Raw genomic sequence first — 18,460 nt, forward strand, 5'->3', positions numbered from 1 at the left:
GGAAAAGCACTCTGCTCCCACATCCTTAACAATCAAAAATCCAATATTGTGTTAAAAGTGCTGTTAAAAGAACCAAAAACTAAATCTGTACCTAAAAGATCACAATGATTTTTAATTACTGTTTACTATTTAAATGAAACTGCCACTGGCAAGTTATTCTGTCACTGACATCAATAAAGGAAAGTAATTTTTGTCTCTCATTAGGATCGCAAAGAAGGTATTTTTGTCCTGCATAAGGTCACTAACAGTGTAAATTCTGTCTTACCTTGGCACAAGATTGTCAGGAGAAAGCTGTTTTAATGCCACCAGTTCTGGTTGCAGAACTTGCTTCAGCAACTGTCTGGCAAACTCCACTTCCTCATTTGATGGGACATGCCAGTTCAGACCCAAGTTATATATATCACCTGGCAAAGCCCAATCCTGTATGAAAAGGAAGAGGAAAAAAAATGAATCAATGTCATTTTCAACTGAAAAACTGACATATTTTCAAAAGATACAATTCACTCATGAAAATTGATTACATCTGGATATTCACAACTGCTCTTCATGTGTTAATAGTTTTTTAAAAAAAAGTAAATACTCATAATACATGCACACATTAAATGGTTAAACTATAATGTGTACTCCACGGAGTTCACTATTTTATTTTAGTGCAATGTGTCAACCAGTTTAGAAGAAATCAGCTTTGATTTTCAGATTTTCTCAAACACAGGATGTTCAGCATTTTCTCAGAGACAACACTGAATTTCTGACTTGTAACTGGCATTTCCAGTTGTTGCACTGTTAGTGCTGACAAGGACATTCAACTTGACCAGATCATCATGTATGTGTGAGAAGAGATAGCAAGTGTGTACACTGGGCCTAAGTATATGTGTGCTTGCTGCATTTTCAATTGCAAAATCACTGGATATATAGTTTTACAAAATTACATGATGTAAAAGAATGAGCAACAGTTATCCACAAATTTTAATAATGCCTGTGATCCTTAAAAAAATAAAGTGGACCATGCTGTGATCAATGTCTGAGAAGACAAAAAAAAAAACGTCAAATTACACAGTCTGCCCTTTATCAGTCTATTGACTGAGTTTGTGAAGTGCCACTTAACATCTTTGGTACTAGACCTACTCATTCAACTAAAAAAAGAAATATAGCAGTAATAATATATGTATATATTTCATGTCAAGACATCTTTTCTAAATGTATATTTTTATTTAATTGCCAACCTTTACAGGATTTCAATGAAGAAAACTAAATCTTATATTGATTTTATATAAAAATGTGTGAAGAATTAAAATACTGCTTGAAAAATGTAGAGTTCTTTTGCATATATATTTGTTTTATTTAATGACAATCTGAATACATCTTGCAAAAATGTAATAAATCCAAAAATATCTTAGCAATTTGCATAAAAACACGAGACCCTTGACATAATTACCAGAGAGATGTGCTGATGAAACATCTCTATAAGAGAATGAAAGTTTATTCAGTTTGATTGGGAGTATATTGATACTGTATACAAATCAAACTGCAAACAAAAATCCTGATCTGCCATAGCATAATGCACCTGCAAATCGTGGTCTATCTTGTTTGTTCTACTGTTTACTCCTAATAAACCGCACTTAACCAGATCTGTCCACGCATTATGCAACAGCAAATCTCAGTTTGTGCGTTCTGCAGTTGGACTTGTCTTATAAGCACTAAATTTATCGGTTAATCACATGAAGTTTTATGTCTTCATGTTTCGGAGGCTGAACAGTATGGCTGAAGAGCATCAATGTGTGCCATATGATCTAGTGCACTTCTGAAGGCTGCATATCCACTGGCTAATTCAAACATCTTTGGAACAAAACCCCTAAGCAGACCTGTAAGATCATAGGACAGTGTAGATCTGATTTTAATCAGATTAAGCACTGAGGCAGTCAAATTTTGGCCTATATATTAATATTGATTAGTGACGGCTTTAAAAATCTGGATAATGGCTTAGAATTTAAAATCAGATACAGTTACAACAAAAGTACCATGAATAGCATATTGTATGCCTGCAAAACCCCAAGCTAAAAAGTTTTTTTTAATATAAGTTTGAGTAGGGCAACTTTGATTTAGAGATTAATGAATATCGGCTCTCAATAACCTGGACCTTTGGTTAAGGAGTAATATCTTGAATCAAATTGACCCAAGAATTTATAGGTTTCTAAGGGAAACCATACACAAAGTCTGATCAAAGGACTTACTCTAAAACAAAATTTATTCTGTAAATTCTATTTTTTCTTTCAGCCACAATGACCTTGATCCACAAATCAACATACCTCTTCTATACATTAAGCATAAGCCATCCACAAGCTGGTCCGGAATTAAGTTATTATACAAAAATCATATTTGTTCTTTCAGTCATTGCTTTTGACCACTGACATGCTGACCCCAAAATTAAAAGGCTTCTTTCTTACCCTACAAGGAAGTCATTTAGAAAAACTGTGTGACAGTCAATGATTGAAAACTAAAATTACTGAGCATAAACCATTTTTCTTCTTTAAAAAACCTTGACCTTTGACCATATTGACCCCAAAAATCAATAAGTTTCTTCCTTACCCCAAGCATGATGTATGATCCATGTCTTTGATGTCTAATTAATGCTACTGTGCAAAAACCAGTTTTCCTCTTTTGGTCAGTGATCTTGACTTACCTTTTCAATAATAATGTTTTTATTACCTCAAATGCAAGCCATCCACAAAGCTCAATAACTGTAGAGTGTAGAGAATTCAAGTTAATGTGGGGGTAACAAAATTATAATAGATGGTCAGATAAACAGATGGATAGACAACATCATTACATGCTTCACCTTATGCATATAAAAATCTTGAGGGATAAATCTCACATGATATAATGAAGGCTAGAACTCGGCCAATATAAATGCAATTACTAATACTGTTGCATAAGATTGAAGAAAAAAATATATATATACAGTATGCAATATAAGTACCATCACAAGGAAATAACAAGTTATGAATATTGGACCATAATTTTTCAGAGGTTCATCAAAACTTTTTTTAACAAAAGATTGATTATACATTTACCTTGCCTGATATTTTCTAGCTCTCGAAATGAAGCAGATTTGCATAAAATTCCAATGGTATTTGTAAAACTTGTCTCAAAATCCCACCCAGAACTGTGACAAGATATTTTGACCATACAAAGTTATTATGAATTTATTAACTTCTGTCTGATCATATTCACAATGTTCGAAAAAATAGAGAAATTTCAATACTAATCAGCCATGCTTACCCTGATGGGGAGGTACTCTGTGACTGGTTCATCAAAACTGCCTGCTCTACTTTTGTAATCCAAGGAATAGATGAGGGTAAGTGCCCTGAGCAGATACCTAATGAGCTGGCCCACAATCTCATAACCCTCCACACACTTCAGCTTGATGGTTGTACAAATCACCTCCAACAACTCCTCTCTGTACGGCAAGAGTTCTTGACCATTACACCGTACAAGCTGAGAAAATAAATTGCTCAATTATGTATTGAAATAATGTCATGGGTAAATCATACCACATATACCGGCTTATAAGTCATTACCATCTGCAAACAACATAGACCCCAATCTATCATACATAATGTGCCAGCATATCAGAGTCTATATTTCTTTGTTCTACTCCTAAAAAAACTGCATACACACAGATCCCTTGATGCATTGTGCAATGGCAGTTATAGCCTGTGCAGACTGTAGCTGGACCTGATTTATAGGCAAGTATATATGGTAACTTGGCTGTGTTAAATTCCATCACTGAGAGAATATCATGAACTTCTTTTTGAATAATACTTGTATGAAGCCTCAAACAGGTGCAAATAGAAAGGGCTAAACATAAGCTATTTGTAAGTTATTAATCATTTTTTTTTAAATGGAAAATAATCTAATTTGAAAAGCAGCAAAGAGAAACATAAACATCTTATCAATATTTACATATATTTTGTTTACTGTGTGTAAATTATTGAAATCAAGACAATATATGTATCACTGGATACCTGTGACAACATGAGAAGGTTCCACAAGAATCCATTGTCCAGATGTTCATCAGTAAGCACCTCTTCATCTGTAATTGATTTCAAGACAGTGAAATGAAGTGTGTATGAAGAACCATGTAACTTAATCAGAACGTTTTTAAGGCAAGTACTTAAATATAAAAGTAATTTAAACATTTAAAGTTAGGTAGTGGATATAAAGTGTGCCTATGATCTGTCTGCTCTTTATAGGTAGGTTGGTCAGTCAGTAGGTAGGTAGGTAGGTTGGCAGGTACAAAAAAAACCATCTATGAAAGACACCTAAGAGCCTGCCTACAAATTTTCTTTCTCCTTGGTGTAAATGTTAAAATGGACATCAAGAAAAGAAAATATATTCTTAAGTTGTATTTTCTGAGAGGGTGTCATAAACATTATGGTTTCAGTCAGTTAGACTTGGTAGAATGCATGTATTTATGCATGTGTGTATGTGCCTTATAACATGTATTTGTTTGCTGATTGGTAGTAGATGGTTGCATGAACAGATACACTAGAACTAGAACATCTGAATAAAAATATGTTTTAAAGGAACATGTATTAAAATTTTTATAACACTGGGGTACTTATTTCATGGGAATGCTTTTTATGTTCCAATAAATGCACAATTGGATGAGAACAGAAAAATATTTCATTACATGTGTTCTAATACTGTAAAATCTGAAAATTAAGCATATCTTTTTTTTTAAATAGTGGTGGTTACATGCATGTAATATTTTGTAAAAGTTTCAATATTCAAATGTATCAACAAATTTTAAAGTCATAATAAGTGATCCTACTTTTGTCAATTAACCCTTTAGCTTGGCTCAAAAGTAACAAATTTTAAACACTAAGCTTCATCTAAGAAACTTTAATCTTAATTTAGAATGCCAATGTGGTCTGATACTAACTGAATGATTAGAACAAGCCTGATAAAAGCTCATTATTTACAAGAGGAAAGATAACAGAAATAAAAAGCCAGAATTAGAAGGATGCAAACTGATAAACAGTTGTGCTAATTATTCAATTAGTAATAGACCAAAAAGGCCCACTGTGCCTATCTGAGGTGCATGGTATTACCCTTATACTGGTTTACTGTGGTATATTTTTACAATGGTACATCCTCAGAACTTTCTCAATGTACCGCTACTTTGGTAGTTTCTGTCAGTAAGGAATGTACGGAAATTCCCTTTTCATCTTGTTACAAATTTAATGCTATTAAAAGCATAGTTTTGTTATATATGACAAAATCATTCCAAATGTTATCTTTTTTTAATACAAAATAGTTATATTTGTCACAAACTAATTTTGAATTTTACAAATATAAATAAATTCATGATTCTTTAATCAACTGTTTGTCATATGGCTCTTATGACAAAGTGGTGGCCAAATGGATTGTGCAAGATTTTCAGTTCAAATCCAAATTTTTTGAAACATTTGGATTAAAAAGCAAAAATCAAATGTCCATTGTTAATTAATTTATAGTTTCTGATAATGTGTTAAGCACATGAATTCCTTTGCAAAACCGCAAATCAAACAAAGATTTTCAGGAGAATAATTGCATTCAGTTTGAACTGTGCATAATTTCTGTAAAGAGCCAACCTGGGTTGTGCCACTGATGCAGCATTGATTGTATCTCATGCATGATCATGAATTTGTTATCACAGGTACTTGGGGGCACTACTGGGACTGCAAGGTCACTAGTAAGAAGTGCATAAAATGTCAGATGAATGATCAAATCCACTGACACACTGAGTAATCTGAAAAGTTGCAAGATTTCTCTCACTGAAATCCAAATTATGTTATAAACAGTCTCAACGAGTTTGACAATATGGACCCTGCAAATGTGAGGGATTATTAAGGTTGGTGAGAAACTCTATACCTAGATGGACAAAACACTATGATGGATGAAGTTGATTAGAAAACCTAGCTGATTTAAAAATGATAGAAGATCATTTCTGCCCCAGAGGACAATAGAACATTCCCTATGTTTCTGGAGGATGCCATCCAAGTACACTGCTGTGCTGTGGAACAGAACAGGGTTACATCACAATCCCTTATTTTGGTAAAAGCCAGGGGCTGATGTTTGGACCAAAGGGTAGGATTTGAAACTCATAAATCATGCCATGATGAAGCAAAACAAAGAAATTTCTGTGATGCAGGAATATAGGGACATGAAAATATGCATTGGTCAGATCAAGATTGATGGCATCCCTTCTGACTGAGAAAAGTATGAATCTCACAGTCTCCATCTTGAATTTCTGTGGCATATTGTGTTGGTTAAGGTGACTCAGGTTGATATTTGGACACAACTTGCCATTTGCCTTCTGGATAAGAAAAAGAACACCAAAGATTGAGGTTTATGCACAATTTCCACCCTCCATTTAGTGATCAGCACAGTACAACTGTGAAAAAGGGAGAAGTACATTGTATATCATCTGAAAACAGTGGTGGCAATTGACTTAAACAGGATACTTTGTATGTTTAACATCGAAAGTATGACTATGTACCAGAGGGAAGTAATTACAGGTCTATTTGAGTGAAAGGTATTTGTGCAAACATGGAAAAGCGCTTATTTATCAGTCCATTCAAGTTGTGTGCTCCCCCGTCTCGATCACAGGAACAGTGTTCAAATTTGAACAATGTAATTTTGATTGGATGTGGTGGCTTGCCCACCGCATCCAATGAAACTCTCAGACCCAAAGCACTGAAATATCTGCTGATATGCAAAGGTGTTGACAGGGTTATCGTAACCTTGATTAGCGAAGATGGTTTTACTATGTCCCATCTCAGATGCAGGAGATCACAGGTTCAAACCCTGGCCAAGTCACACCAAAGACTTATAAAAATGGTACAAGCAGCTGTTTCACTTGGTGCTCAGCATTAAGAGGTTAGCATTAGGACTCATTACACTGCAGACATCATAGCAATGTCACTCAAATTGTTAACGAAACATTAAAAACCCAAACACTCACACACTTCACTATGTCACTGTTCCAGCCATGAGAGATTGAGAAATCATACCAGTATATGCTACAAAATGCATAAGAAATATACCATTCCTCAATTCCATAATACATAGGAACTTTTGAGTATACCCCTTTTTTAGAAAACTGCCTCAAATCTTTGTGATACTTTCCTGGATGTTATTTTCATAAAATTTAAAAACACTGCTGAATGAAGAACACTATGTTAGTATGTCTACTGCAACAGTATCTGCTTCTGTCACACACTTTATAAACAGATGCAGACACTATGCTGAGACATGGAAGTGGAATGTGAATTTACTACTGTATTAGGGGGAGGGTGCACTGATGAAAAATTGAGACACGTTATTATCAAAGCAGGAGATCAGGAGTGTACATTAAAAATCTTGAATCACATGCCTAAACTGGGAGAGTTGGCATTTCTGCATTTGGCAGAAAAGATACCTTGTCCCCGGCCCACCTTTTATCCCTCCTATGTGGCATGGTCGGATTGGTCATAAAAGCTCAACATTCCATCAAAGAACCTATAGAAAGCAAGAGATGGGAACCAGAGGTAAATATGGCCTGAAATATCTGTGTCATCTTCCCCGGAACCAGAAGATGCATCTGTTCAAAAACAGAAGATTGCAAAAACAGAACATTTTGTTCCCAGTTCTGCTAAGGTAACTGTAGCTGACAGTTCTAAACATCACGCTTTGGTATGGTGGAGAGGGATGTTCTCTAAAAAGGCTCACAACAAATGCTGGCTTCAGATGTATGCTCAACATTTTGGCATTGCCTTTGTGAGATTTGCTTCCTTTGTCTTTCAATTTGGTTGCTTTCTACAAATATTGCAGTCCAGACTTCTTCCAATAAAATTGTGCACACTTTACAAGGAAGATATGAAGTACATTTGATATATATGCTAAACAGGACTTGTATCTTCCCTTGCCTTAAATTTAATGCACCTGGTTAACATGGTGTTCTGAACGAACACAAGTGAACAAAATGCATATTAAGGAGTCGCTAATACAACAACCATTACTAATGGAGAAAGCGAAAATATGCAGTGTAGTGCTAAACCATGAAGGACAAGATGTCCAATGAATGCATGTTGTGTATGTGGTCTAAACAAACCATGTCTGTGAATGTGAGAAATTCAAACAAAATGTTGAAAAATATGTAAAAATAATGTACACAACCTGTTAGAGGAATGATTATTACATACAAGAAGTCCAAATTGCAGGGTGGATGGCTAATTTTGACACTGATATTGGCATGGATTGTTATGATGTATCACGTACAAAGTTGACAGTAAGGAAGCAAAGCTTAAACACCAGCAACACCTGGATTTGGCAAGGGGAGGTTATCACCCTTTGTCTATATGAGATAAGATGAATTTTCATCTTTTTAGTAGGGCTGAATTCAGGAGGTAGCATGCTTCTGTCCCCAATGTCAATGTGATCAGTAAATGTATTTGGAGGAAGAAAGTCGAACTGGGCTTTGTACACAATTTGTACTCTAGTTCACCTTTCAAAATTGGTTTTTGAACAAATACCATGCACTGAATATTAGTATTATTATTATTATTATTATTTTTAATATTGTCCTATGTGCAATATACAACAAAACCATAAAATATGTGTAATTTGATATATTGACACCTTTCAGTTACACAATCGATGGCACCTAAGTGTGGCTTTGTTGTTGTTGTTGTTGTTGTTGTTCTAGGGTTTAACGCCATTTTTCAGCACAAGATAGGCTATACATGGCGGCCAGTATAACTGGTGGAGGAAGAACCCTGGAAAACCCAGGGAAGAACCACCGACCCATGAGAAGCTACTGGCAGGCTTTCCCACGTACCCACGCTAGCCAAGCCTCCTAAGTGTGGCAAGCATAAGCAAGATAATAAATGTCTGCACATCAATTCACACGATATTCCTTTATCTAAACAATGCCTTCCTCATTATGCAAAAGTCTGAGAGGTTGCAGATGTGCACCAGTGACTACATAAGGCAGGAAGAAACCCATGTTTGATGTTTGGTTTGGGAACAAATGGACACTGACCACAGAAGGCAGGTGACCATTAGAGACATTTATATAGGAAATGTGCAGGGGTGGGGGGAATAAGATTGGCCAATGTGAACAGGTGACCACTAAGTAAAGGTGACTCTTAGGACAGGTTTGAGTGTACTTTTATTGTCACTTATGACGTTACTATCCAGAAAATTTCATCAAAGCATAATGCTTAACAAGAAGCTGTACTTACGGTTTTTGATGTGGTTCTTTATATTCTGGCAAAATGTTGGCAAAAATCTCTTCAATGACACTTTTGGATTGACCTATAATAACAGATTATAACTTGGTTTACAACAACACTAACTATGAATACTGAATGAGAGCTCATTATATGTCAAGTGGTCCTAATATCATTCACCCTGCTTATATAACTTAACAGTTGACCATTTCACTAAGCAAGCCTGTGTACAAGTGTAAGAACACATCCTATGTAAACAATATCCCAAACTTCAATATCATGCTGATTTACTTATTCTCCTATAAGGAAGATGATGACTGAATGGAAGTGGAGGCATTTCCTCCCATCTGCTGGGGTGGTCCAATTACCCCCTTTCTCAGACCAGTTTTGTTACTATTGTAACTCATCAAAGGGAATAGATCTGGTTGATTTATTGGTTCATGTCACGTTTTAGGCTCTTTAACACAGTAACAAGAAAAGAGTGAAGACAACAAGCTTTATAAAATTTAACAAATAATTTATTTTCCTAGAAAAACAAGGTAAAAATAATCCAAGAATTAAAAAATAGAAGTCCTAGAAATAAAAAGTCCTAAATGAATCTGATTTGGAGTCCTGATAAAAAATCCAAGATGGAGGACGATGACGTATGCAATAGTTAGTGTTGTACTGATGAATCAACAGTTCCTTGCTGAAGCACGGAAAATAATATTCCAGATCTTTTTCCGAAAAAATTTCAATAAATGTCTTTGTCTAAGAATTCTGTATGAGCACATAAATATACCCAGGGAGAAGAATTAATAATTCTATAAAATAGAATTTCAACTCAAATGGTCACAACAAAACACCTTTAAGTGTCAATGGTTTATAGCCCAACTTTATAAATTCTCTATAGAAAATAATTATACACTAACTTAAGACATAAAACAGATTCCTGCATCAGGGTCACATGATGATGTTTCTAGAACAACACAGAAGCTTTACATGCCTAACATCACATACTCCCAGTATGGCCTCAATTTCGCTTAATGAATCTACACTAAGAAAGAATTTTTTAAAAATAAAATAAAGTTGCTTACTTCACTTTTACTGATTCTGAATCAAGGTCAGCATTTGATACAAAGTTTCTATTATTAGTTGTTTATGAAAAAAGTCAGGTCAAACTAATTTCTGGAAAATGCCAAATTCAGTAAATAAAGTTACATTATAATAGCATGTAATGGAATTTTTTTTAAAATTTAAAACTAAAAAAACAATTAAATTAAATCAGATATAAATTAAATCAAATATACATAACATTCAACTAATCTTATTTTACTTCAACCCTGAGAAAAACTCTTATTAATGATTAAGGCATAATTAACATGCTCATAATCGAGGTGGTGATAATAAAGAACCCAACAGATCAAAAATATGGCCTCAAGAGTGGTAAGAAATCCAATCAAATGCAAAATCGCCTCATTAATATGCATCAATCTCACTCGTTACTGAATCACTCCAAGATCCTAATGATAGAAGCATAAATTTTATGTCTGATAAAATCAGATCACAAATATGGCTTCCTGGGTGGTAACAAACTCACCTAATCAGAAGCAAGATTACATCATTAACATGTATTGATCTCACTCATTATCAAGCCTAACCAAGATTCTGATGATAAGCTAATTTTTCAAGCCGGATCAAAATCAAATCAGAAATAAGACTTCTACAGTAATAACCGCTCAACCAGTCTGATATCAGATCAACTGATTAATATGCATGCATCACACTCATTATCAAACTTGGTACAAGATCTTGAAGATAAAACCATATATTCCAAGTTTTATCAGACTGGATCAGAAATAGGGCTTCCAGATCGTGAACAAGCTGAGCCTCATTAATAATCAGATCTCTCTAATTATCGAACCCATCCATGAATTTATCAAAACTGGACCAGATATCTGGCATGCAGAGCGATAATGAGGTAAGTCAATCATATACAAGATTTTTCATTACTGTATATACTCGCATAAAAGCCGAATAATTTAGGAAAAAATAAAGGCCTGGAAGAAGAGGGGTCAGCTTATCCATGGGCCAATGTCTAAAATTGACAGTTTTTAAGTCTTTTTGTTGACTACTTTAATGGCGGTAAATCTAGGGACATGAAACAACAATTTTTTCCATGTCCTAAGACATAGGCATGTAAAAAATTAACTTTCAATGAGCCGACAATTATTAAACTGTTATAAAGTACTATGCTTGATTTTGTTATTATTTTGCATGTGCATATTTTCTGATTCCTCCAACACGAAGTTAAATAAAGGTAAATACAGACTTCATAATTCACGGACCGTTTGAGTTTACCAGGGAGACCATGCTGAAATATAATGTACAGTACTTAGTGCAAAGTGTGCATAGAGTCACTTAATACCTTACTTATTCCCAAACGTAGATGTTGATTTTGCTTTATTCATTGTTTCGACCAAATTGCTTTTTTCCAGATAGCATTTCAGCTAATCCTTAATAGCTGTTTCATTTATGATGAATCACACGCTGACAAGTTACTCATTTTCAATAATATAAGCGATCCTACAAATTGAGGTAATATTTTTAAAAAGTTAGGCACTTTTAATTGTACAAGGCACATAACCAGCATAATTTACATGTTCCCGAAGAGTGCTAATAATAAAGGCTAAAATTCTCATATAGATCAACTGAGATCAACATCAATCAATTTTAGTTTAGTGTTTTAGCTAAACATACATCATAACTTTCCACACAAAGGAAAGCTTGATGTTTCGGCATCTCCTATGTTGATAGGCAGCAAATTTGTCTTTCGTTTTGCAACAGCAGTACAGGTGTTAATCATTAAAACCCTAAAACTGGGTCGTGATACAAGGGGATTCTGACCGGTAACTATACCAGTACATTGATGTGTAATTGCCTTTTATTCCATAATATTAGCATGATTATCATAGTTTTATAAAACAAGGTGTAAGGCATACCTATGAACTTTTCAAAAGCCAAGTAGGGCAACTGAATAAAAAACAAAAGAGATTGGGACCTAAAATTGGGAGGTTTCTCGTGGCATATTTAAAGCCTTGTTTTCACTAAATATTGATTGATCTTCGAATATGAGTGAAATTCACAAAATGTCTCACCGTTTCTCCCTGTGAAGTGCCCTGTTTTCCCCCAGGACATACCCTATTTTCATATTCTGGTCAGCTGCGGTCAAACTGCACAATAGCTAAAGATTAGTCTTAAATAAACAAGCAAGAAAGTCAGCACGACTAATTAAAAGCTAATCCTTATCCGTGCAACTATTTTGTGAAAACGACTGGACCTCCATCATAATTCAAAGAAACCACATTCTACACTATTGTGTGTTATGCAAGCACCAGCAATTGATTGGCAAATAAAGGATTCCCAATTTTGTTGAACTAAAGGCACCAAAATAGCCAGCCTCATGGTACCATACATGTGGCAACTATCTTCCCCTCTTTGCATATCCGACCTTATTCCTTTATTGTCAACTTTTAAAGCATTTAGTATTGTTTACGATAAAGTATGTATTCTGAATTAGGTTTCTGAGGACACATTTGCTGTGTGGTATGTATTTTCATTCCTTCTTTTAATTTAATGACAGTAATTAACATTAGTTATATGGTATAAAAATGCCAGGTGTTCACTCATGTAAGTTTCTTTCGTGGGAATGACTCAATAGCATATGGAGTTACAGCATTCGTAGTGATCATTATTGGGATTGAAATTAATTGTGGACGATTTTATTGTTGTTGTTTATTTTTTGTTCTGGTTTATTTTATTATTTTTGTATTATTGTAGAGGTAAATAAAAATCATTAATTTACATGAATAATGTTTAAACTTAACATTCTATTTAGTGAAGAAGCAAATTCTTGATAGTAAAGTAATTATTTCATCACAACAATAAATTCACAGGTGATATAACAGAATATGTAGGACTTTACTTGTTTAGAAGAAATGAAAATCTAAGACATAATGTAATAATCGGGAGTTCTCTGCACAAATCAAAAGATATTATGAAATCGTTTGGTAGGTGTGGAGTGACCACAAAAATTGGGAGTTTTTTTCTTCTTCCAGCATGAAAGTTGACAGGTATGTTGTAAGGTCACTTACATCAAAGCAAACTACAACTCAGCTTTTACGGTATTAGCTAACTTTTGAATTATTATTTCCGAAACCTTATTATTTAATTTTGGAGATATCATTAAAGTTTAGCTCAATGGTGCCCATTATTTGACTCCAAGGGATGTACTTAATTCAGCGCGTAATCAAATCTACAATGTACATGTGGTGGCGCCATTATGTAAATATGTTCAGTAGCCTAATTGCAAGGGCTGAATCAAACCATATTGTTTGTTTGTTGTGTTATCCTACTGGGATTACATTTTAATAAGTTAGGTATTTACAATTTCAAAGCAAAGTAAAAACTTAATCACTGGTGCACTGATATAAAATGTCCAATGCAATAATGCATAAACAAATAATAATTGAGTCAAAAGAGAGAGGTAGTGTTACAGCAACTCGCGATTGCTAAATTCTTGTCATTGTTCAATTAAATTATACACAAATCTGAATTAGGCAGAAACAATAAGAAAACAAAATTAAATAAATTACTTTTGAAGCAAGTTTATACCTTTCCTTTTTAATAATCATGCACGCCAACCTTGAGATAAGTATACATGTAATTTTTTTTTAAATACAAGAGTACCTAAATAAATGGATTTAGAACTTACCTTGTGCATCTTGAGATGTCTCTGAGTTGTAGGTCAGATTATATGTGGGTCATGCACTTTTTAGTGTTTATACCTGTTCAGTTTGGGGGGGTCAGCTTATACACAAACGTGCTTATACGCGAGTATAATCGGTAATATGAATGGATCTCACTCATTAGTGAACCCATCCCATGGACAGGCAAGCTAATAAATATTGATGTGATGAAGGTAAGTCCAAAATAACTGATTTTAGTGTTTGAATTTGTACAGAATCAAGTCTTGACGTAAGTACCCAGTGAACTGGACAGTAAGAAAAAATGAACCCATTAAGCTTCATGTATACATCTGATATCACTGCCTGGTTTACTCAGATATACATCTGACATCACTGTCTGATTTACTCAGATACACATCTGATATCACTGTCTGGTTTACTCAGATATACATCTGATATCACCGTTTGCTATCACTAGAATAATTATTTTCTCTCTATCTCTAATGCCACACTGACCAAATTCAAAAAAATATAAGAAATAGAGTAAAACATCTATCCTCCAGATTTTTATCATTGTTTGAACAAAAATGATTTAATATTTTGGTTTGCCCAATACACTTGGGTACAGTGGCATAAAATGGAAGTGATTGCTGGGATCTGGGAAAATTTATGATAATTAATGAATAATTATTTTTTTATAATTTCCCCTTATTAACCTAAAACATGTGCTGAACAAAATAAAAGTAAATGATATAGCTGAAGCTGAAAATATGCAGTTGTGTAGGTCAATGCTTAAGAAACCTTAATTTGAAGGATCAAATTTACCCATGAAAAAGCAAAACTGATCATGCACAAGCATATATAATAATTAATAACAGAAATCAAACACTATGAAATTTAAACTTGCTTTTCTACTCTGTTAGAAACTTTTCATTGTTATTCAATGATATAAATTTAGGCTACAGCAAACTTATTATTTTATAAGAAACTTAACCAGTCTATGTGTGTGATATATCCCATACCATATTTAAAAGAATGTTGCTGATGAACTTAATATAATTAAAAAATTACCAGAAACAATTAATGTGAATTTTCAGAAAAAGACTAAAACCATTTTAATTTTATCACAATTGCTATACAGGTACTGCTGGGTGTAAACAAGAATAACACTGGGATGGATTTATGTATAGTGAGTATATACTCAAAAAGTAGGTATGAAGCATTTCATTTGTAAAAGTTTCTTCTTGCATAAAACATTCTCAGGATGTGTGTTTTGCTATCATACCATGGAAGTACAGTAATTTGGCAAAACATCAAAATCACAGTCTATTTGAAATATATCAGTTATCCATGCCCAAAAAGATATTTCAGATATTTCCTTACTAACTTTAGCCAAAATGAAACAACAAAACATTGCTGAAATGATTAAATTATGTCCGTCTACAAACATGGTCAGACTGTTTTGAATCAAATTCAAGGTCAAACAATAGACAGATATTCTGACTTCCAATTGTAGTATATCAAATTTAATTCATTTCTCATCGAGACTCATTTGGAAACCTTTCTTTTACAAATTACACTAAAGTAAATTGCAAAATAAGTCCAGCAAATATACCAAAGTCTTGTACCCAAGTTTTTATGTATTTTCAATGATGTGCACAATTGTTTTGTATTATGTGATGCAATCCAGAGTTAACTCAATGTAACAATTCTTGTGCTAATTGCTAGTACTTTTGTGGAACCTAAATTGTACTGGACCAGGGTGAGTGCATGTGTGGGCTGTGTGTGCATATGTGGGCTGCGTGTGTTGTTGTTGTGGGGTTTAATGCCATTTTTCAGCACATGATAGGCTATGCATGCCGGCTAGTATTAATGGTGGAGGAAGAACCCAGGAAACCCCGGAAAGAACCACCGACCATAAGGAAGCTACTGGCAAGCTTTCTCACAAACCCACATTGGCTGAATCTGAGACTCGAACCGGCGCAGACAGAGGTGAGATGGCAGTAATTCATAACGGAGAGCGCTTTAGACCACATGGCCACTCGGGGAGTGGGGGGGGCCGGGCTGTGTGTGCACACTTAAACAAAACTAAAGATGATGGAGGAATCAAGTTATGCAGAAACCATTTTTCTTCTTTTAGTCAGAATGATTTTGATCTTTGACCTTTTGAACCTGAAACAGATTGCCTGGGTTCTTCCTTACCCAAGTGCAAACCATCCACAAAGTTTGGTAAGTGCATATGACACAGAACTAGAGTCACTGTATACAAAAATATTTTCCTTTCTCTGTCATAGTTTAACCTTTGCGCAATCTGACAGTAAAACTAATAGGGTTCTTTCTTACTCCAAGTGCAAGCAAACCATAAAGTTTGATAACTCTACATGGTGGATGACTAAAGTTATTGTGCAGAAACCAAATTGGTAACAGAGAAGTAGATAGACATCACATAATATGCTCCACCAACTGGCAGGCATATAAAAAATGTTGTTGCTACTGACAGATGAGTGCAGAGGCAAGTTTGATGAGTGCAGAGGCAAGTCTTTGAGGACTACCCAAGTATCTCCAAGTCTAACTGACAAGGTTTCTGACTTCCATGCAAACAGAAGAAGCTTAAGAATGCCCGACATTTGAGGTATACTGCAACTGACACAATGATGCACTTTTGAAAACGCTATTTTTAAAAAACCACATTCTAGGTTATTAACATGAAGGGAAAATTTCTTCCTGTGACCAGTCAACACACCACTGGGTGGATGAAGTCCCCAAGCCCACCATAGGTTGAATGGGAACAAAGATGATGGGAGGTGGGCAGTGTTCCAAGCCCTTTTTCTATACAGGTGATCAAAAGCTAAAATCTGTTCCCCACAGGACTTCACAGCGATGTAGAGAAAGGAGGGGTATCAACCCAATCCCTTTCCAATGACCCTGGTATTGAGTCTGATGGCTGGTGCTTAAACTTGGTGTCCAGTGACCAAACCCAGATGCTCGATGACCAGTGGCTGGTGGCAGATAAACCAATACAATGCACATCTAGGTTTACGAGACTTTGTTAACAAAACTGCGCCAGAATATGTTGAATAATTATTGAATTATACAAGTTGCAATGATATCTGATGTAAGGAAATGTAAAGCTGATTAAAAATAATTTTCACAAAGTCTGTCAAAATTTGACCTAAAGACACCAAACTTTTCAAAGGCATGCCTATGTGTCACAGGCAATTCACTTACAAAATGGCAACCAATTTGCAGAGTTTTGGTGGCTATACAGTGTGAACAGATGGATACTATAGATTACTATAGGGCTCCACATCTCAAGTCTGCAGTTTATATGTAGTGATTTCAAGAGTCTTTCAACAAAATCCAAAAAACATTCAGAATATATTAAAGGTAATTGCTGATGGACAGACATATTCAAAGACAATAGGATTTTAATGCCTGGCAGAATCAACTGATAACGAAATGAGAACAGTGTAGAAAATGGAATTTGTGTCCAAATTCAAGGCTAGCAAAGGACAGTAGGCAAGGGTGGTGATTACTGTGGTACAAAAATGGTACACTGTGGTAAATTTTATAGCAGGAGACCTACTCTGGGCATTCCTATGGCAATATGCAAGAGTGGCAGTATATAACATGTGGCATTATAAAGGGTACTGACTGCTATACTAATTCTATTTAATGCAGAATTATGCATTTCTGGATGTTGTTTTGTTTACAAATTTAGTCCATTACATCATTTATGCAACCTTGAAACTAGGTTACACAAGCAGACATCAGTGTGTGTTTTTGTTTATTGTTTTGTGGTGCTTGACACCATTTTTGAGCACATGATGGACTACACATGTCAGCCAGAATATCAAATGAAGGAAGAACCTGGGAAGACCCCAGGAAGAACCACTACACTATGGAAAGCTACTGACAAGCTTACTCACATACTATCATACCCATGTTGGTTGAGTTCAGACTTGAACTCATGTGGACAGAGGCGAAATGTGTGAGTGATCTGTAAAAGTGAGCACCTCAGACCAATCGGCTATACACATGCCCCCCCCCACCCAAAGATCAGTCGCTACAATTCAAAAATATGTAGACAACAGGACAATACCCATAATTTTCATTTGTGGAAATATTTAATTTATTTAAATGAATTGTCTACTGGGAATTTTATTCCCATTGATGATTTTGGCAACTGCAAGCACCAATACAGGTTGTAAAAGAAAAACAAGTGACACAACCAAGCTATACAAAACTTTTTGAAATTATCTCAAATTTAAGAACTGTATACTGGCTCTGTTGTTTTCTTGATTCAATTACATCATGAGCTCTTCAAAATATAATATTAGAACAGTTCACTCAGCAACTGACAATTTTCTTAATGTGTAAAGTGCCAAAAATGTATCATCTTCAACCAGTGAAAATTTCAATAATTTTCAAATACTCATAAAATTACATTATGGCTGTATGGGGCTGGGCTATCAT

The 18,460-nt window shown here is 34.8% G+C and overlaps 1 protein-coding gene across 1 annotated transcript in view; it reads right to left on the minus strand.

The window, feature by feature from the left end:
• The window catches only part of LOC149808324 (proteasome activator complex subunit 4B-like), a 155,972-nt gene that overhangs the window by 89,789 nt on the left and 47,723 nt on the right, over nucleotides 1–18,460 (minus strand). Inside the window, exons 17-20 of the mRNA XM_089975872.1 lie at nucleotides 9,270–9,342; nucleotides 4,026–4,093; nucleotides 3,280–3,495; nucleotides 266–420 (exon numbers count right to left, since the gene is read on the minus strand). Coding sequence (XP_089831998.1) covers nucleotides 266–420; nucleotides 3,280–3,495; nucleotides 4,026–4,093; nucleotides 9,270–9,342 — 512 coding nt within the window. The remainder of the gene's footprint in view (nucleotides 1–265; nucleotides 421–3,279; nucleotides 3,496–4,025; nucleotides 4,094–9,269; nucleotides 9,343–18,460) is intronic.

This window comes from Sinohyriopsis cumingii, chromosome 1 (assembly GCF_028554795.1).
Source record: "Sinohyriopsis cumingii isolate HCF-2022 chromosome 1, ASM2855479v2, whole genome shotgun sequence".
NCBI classification, from domain to species: Eukaryota; Metazoa; Mollusca; class Bivalvia; order Unionida; family Unionidae; genus Sinohyriopsis; species Sinohyriopsis cumingii.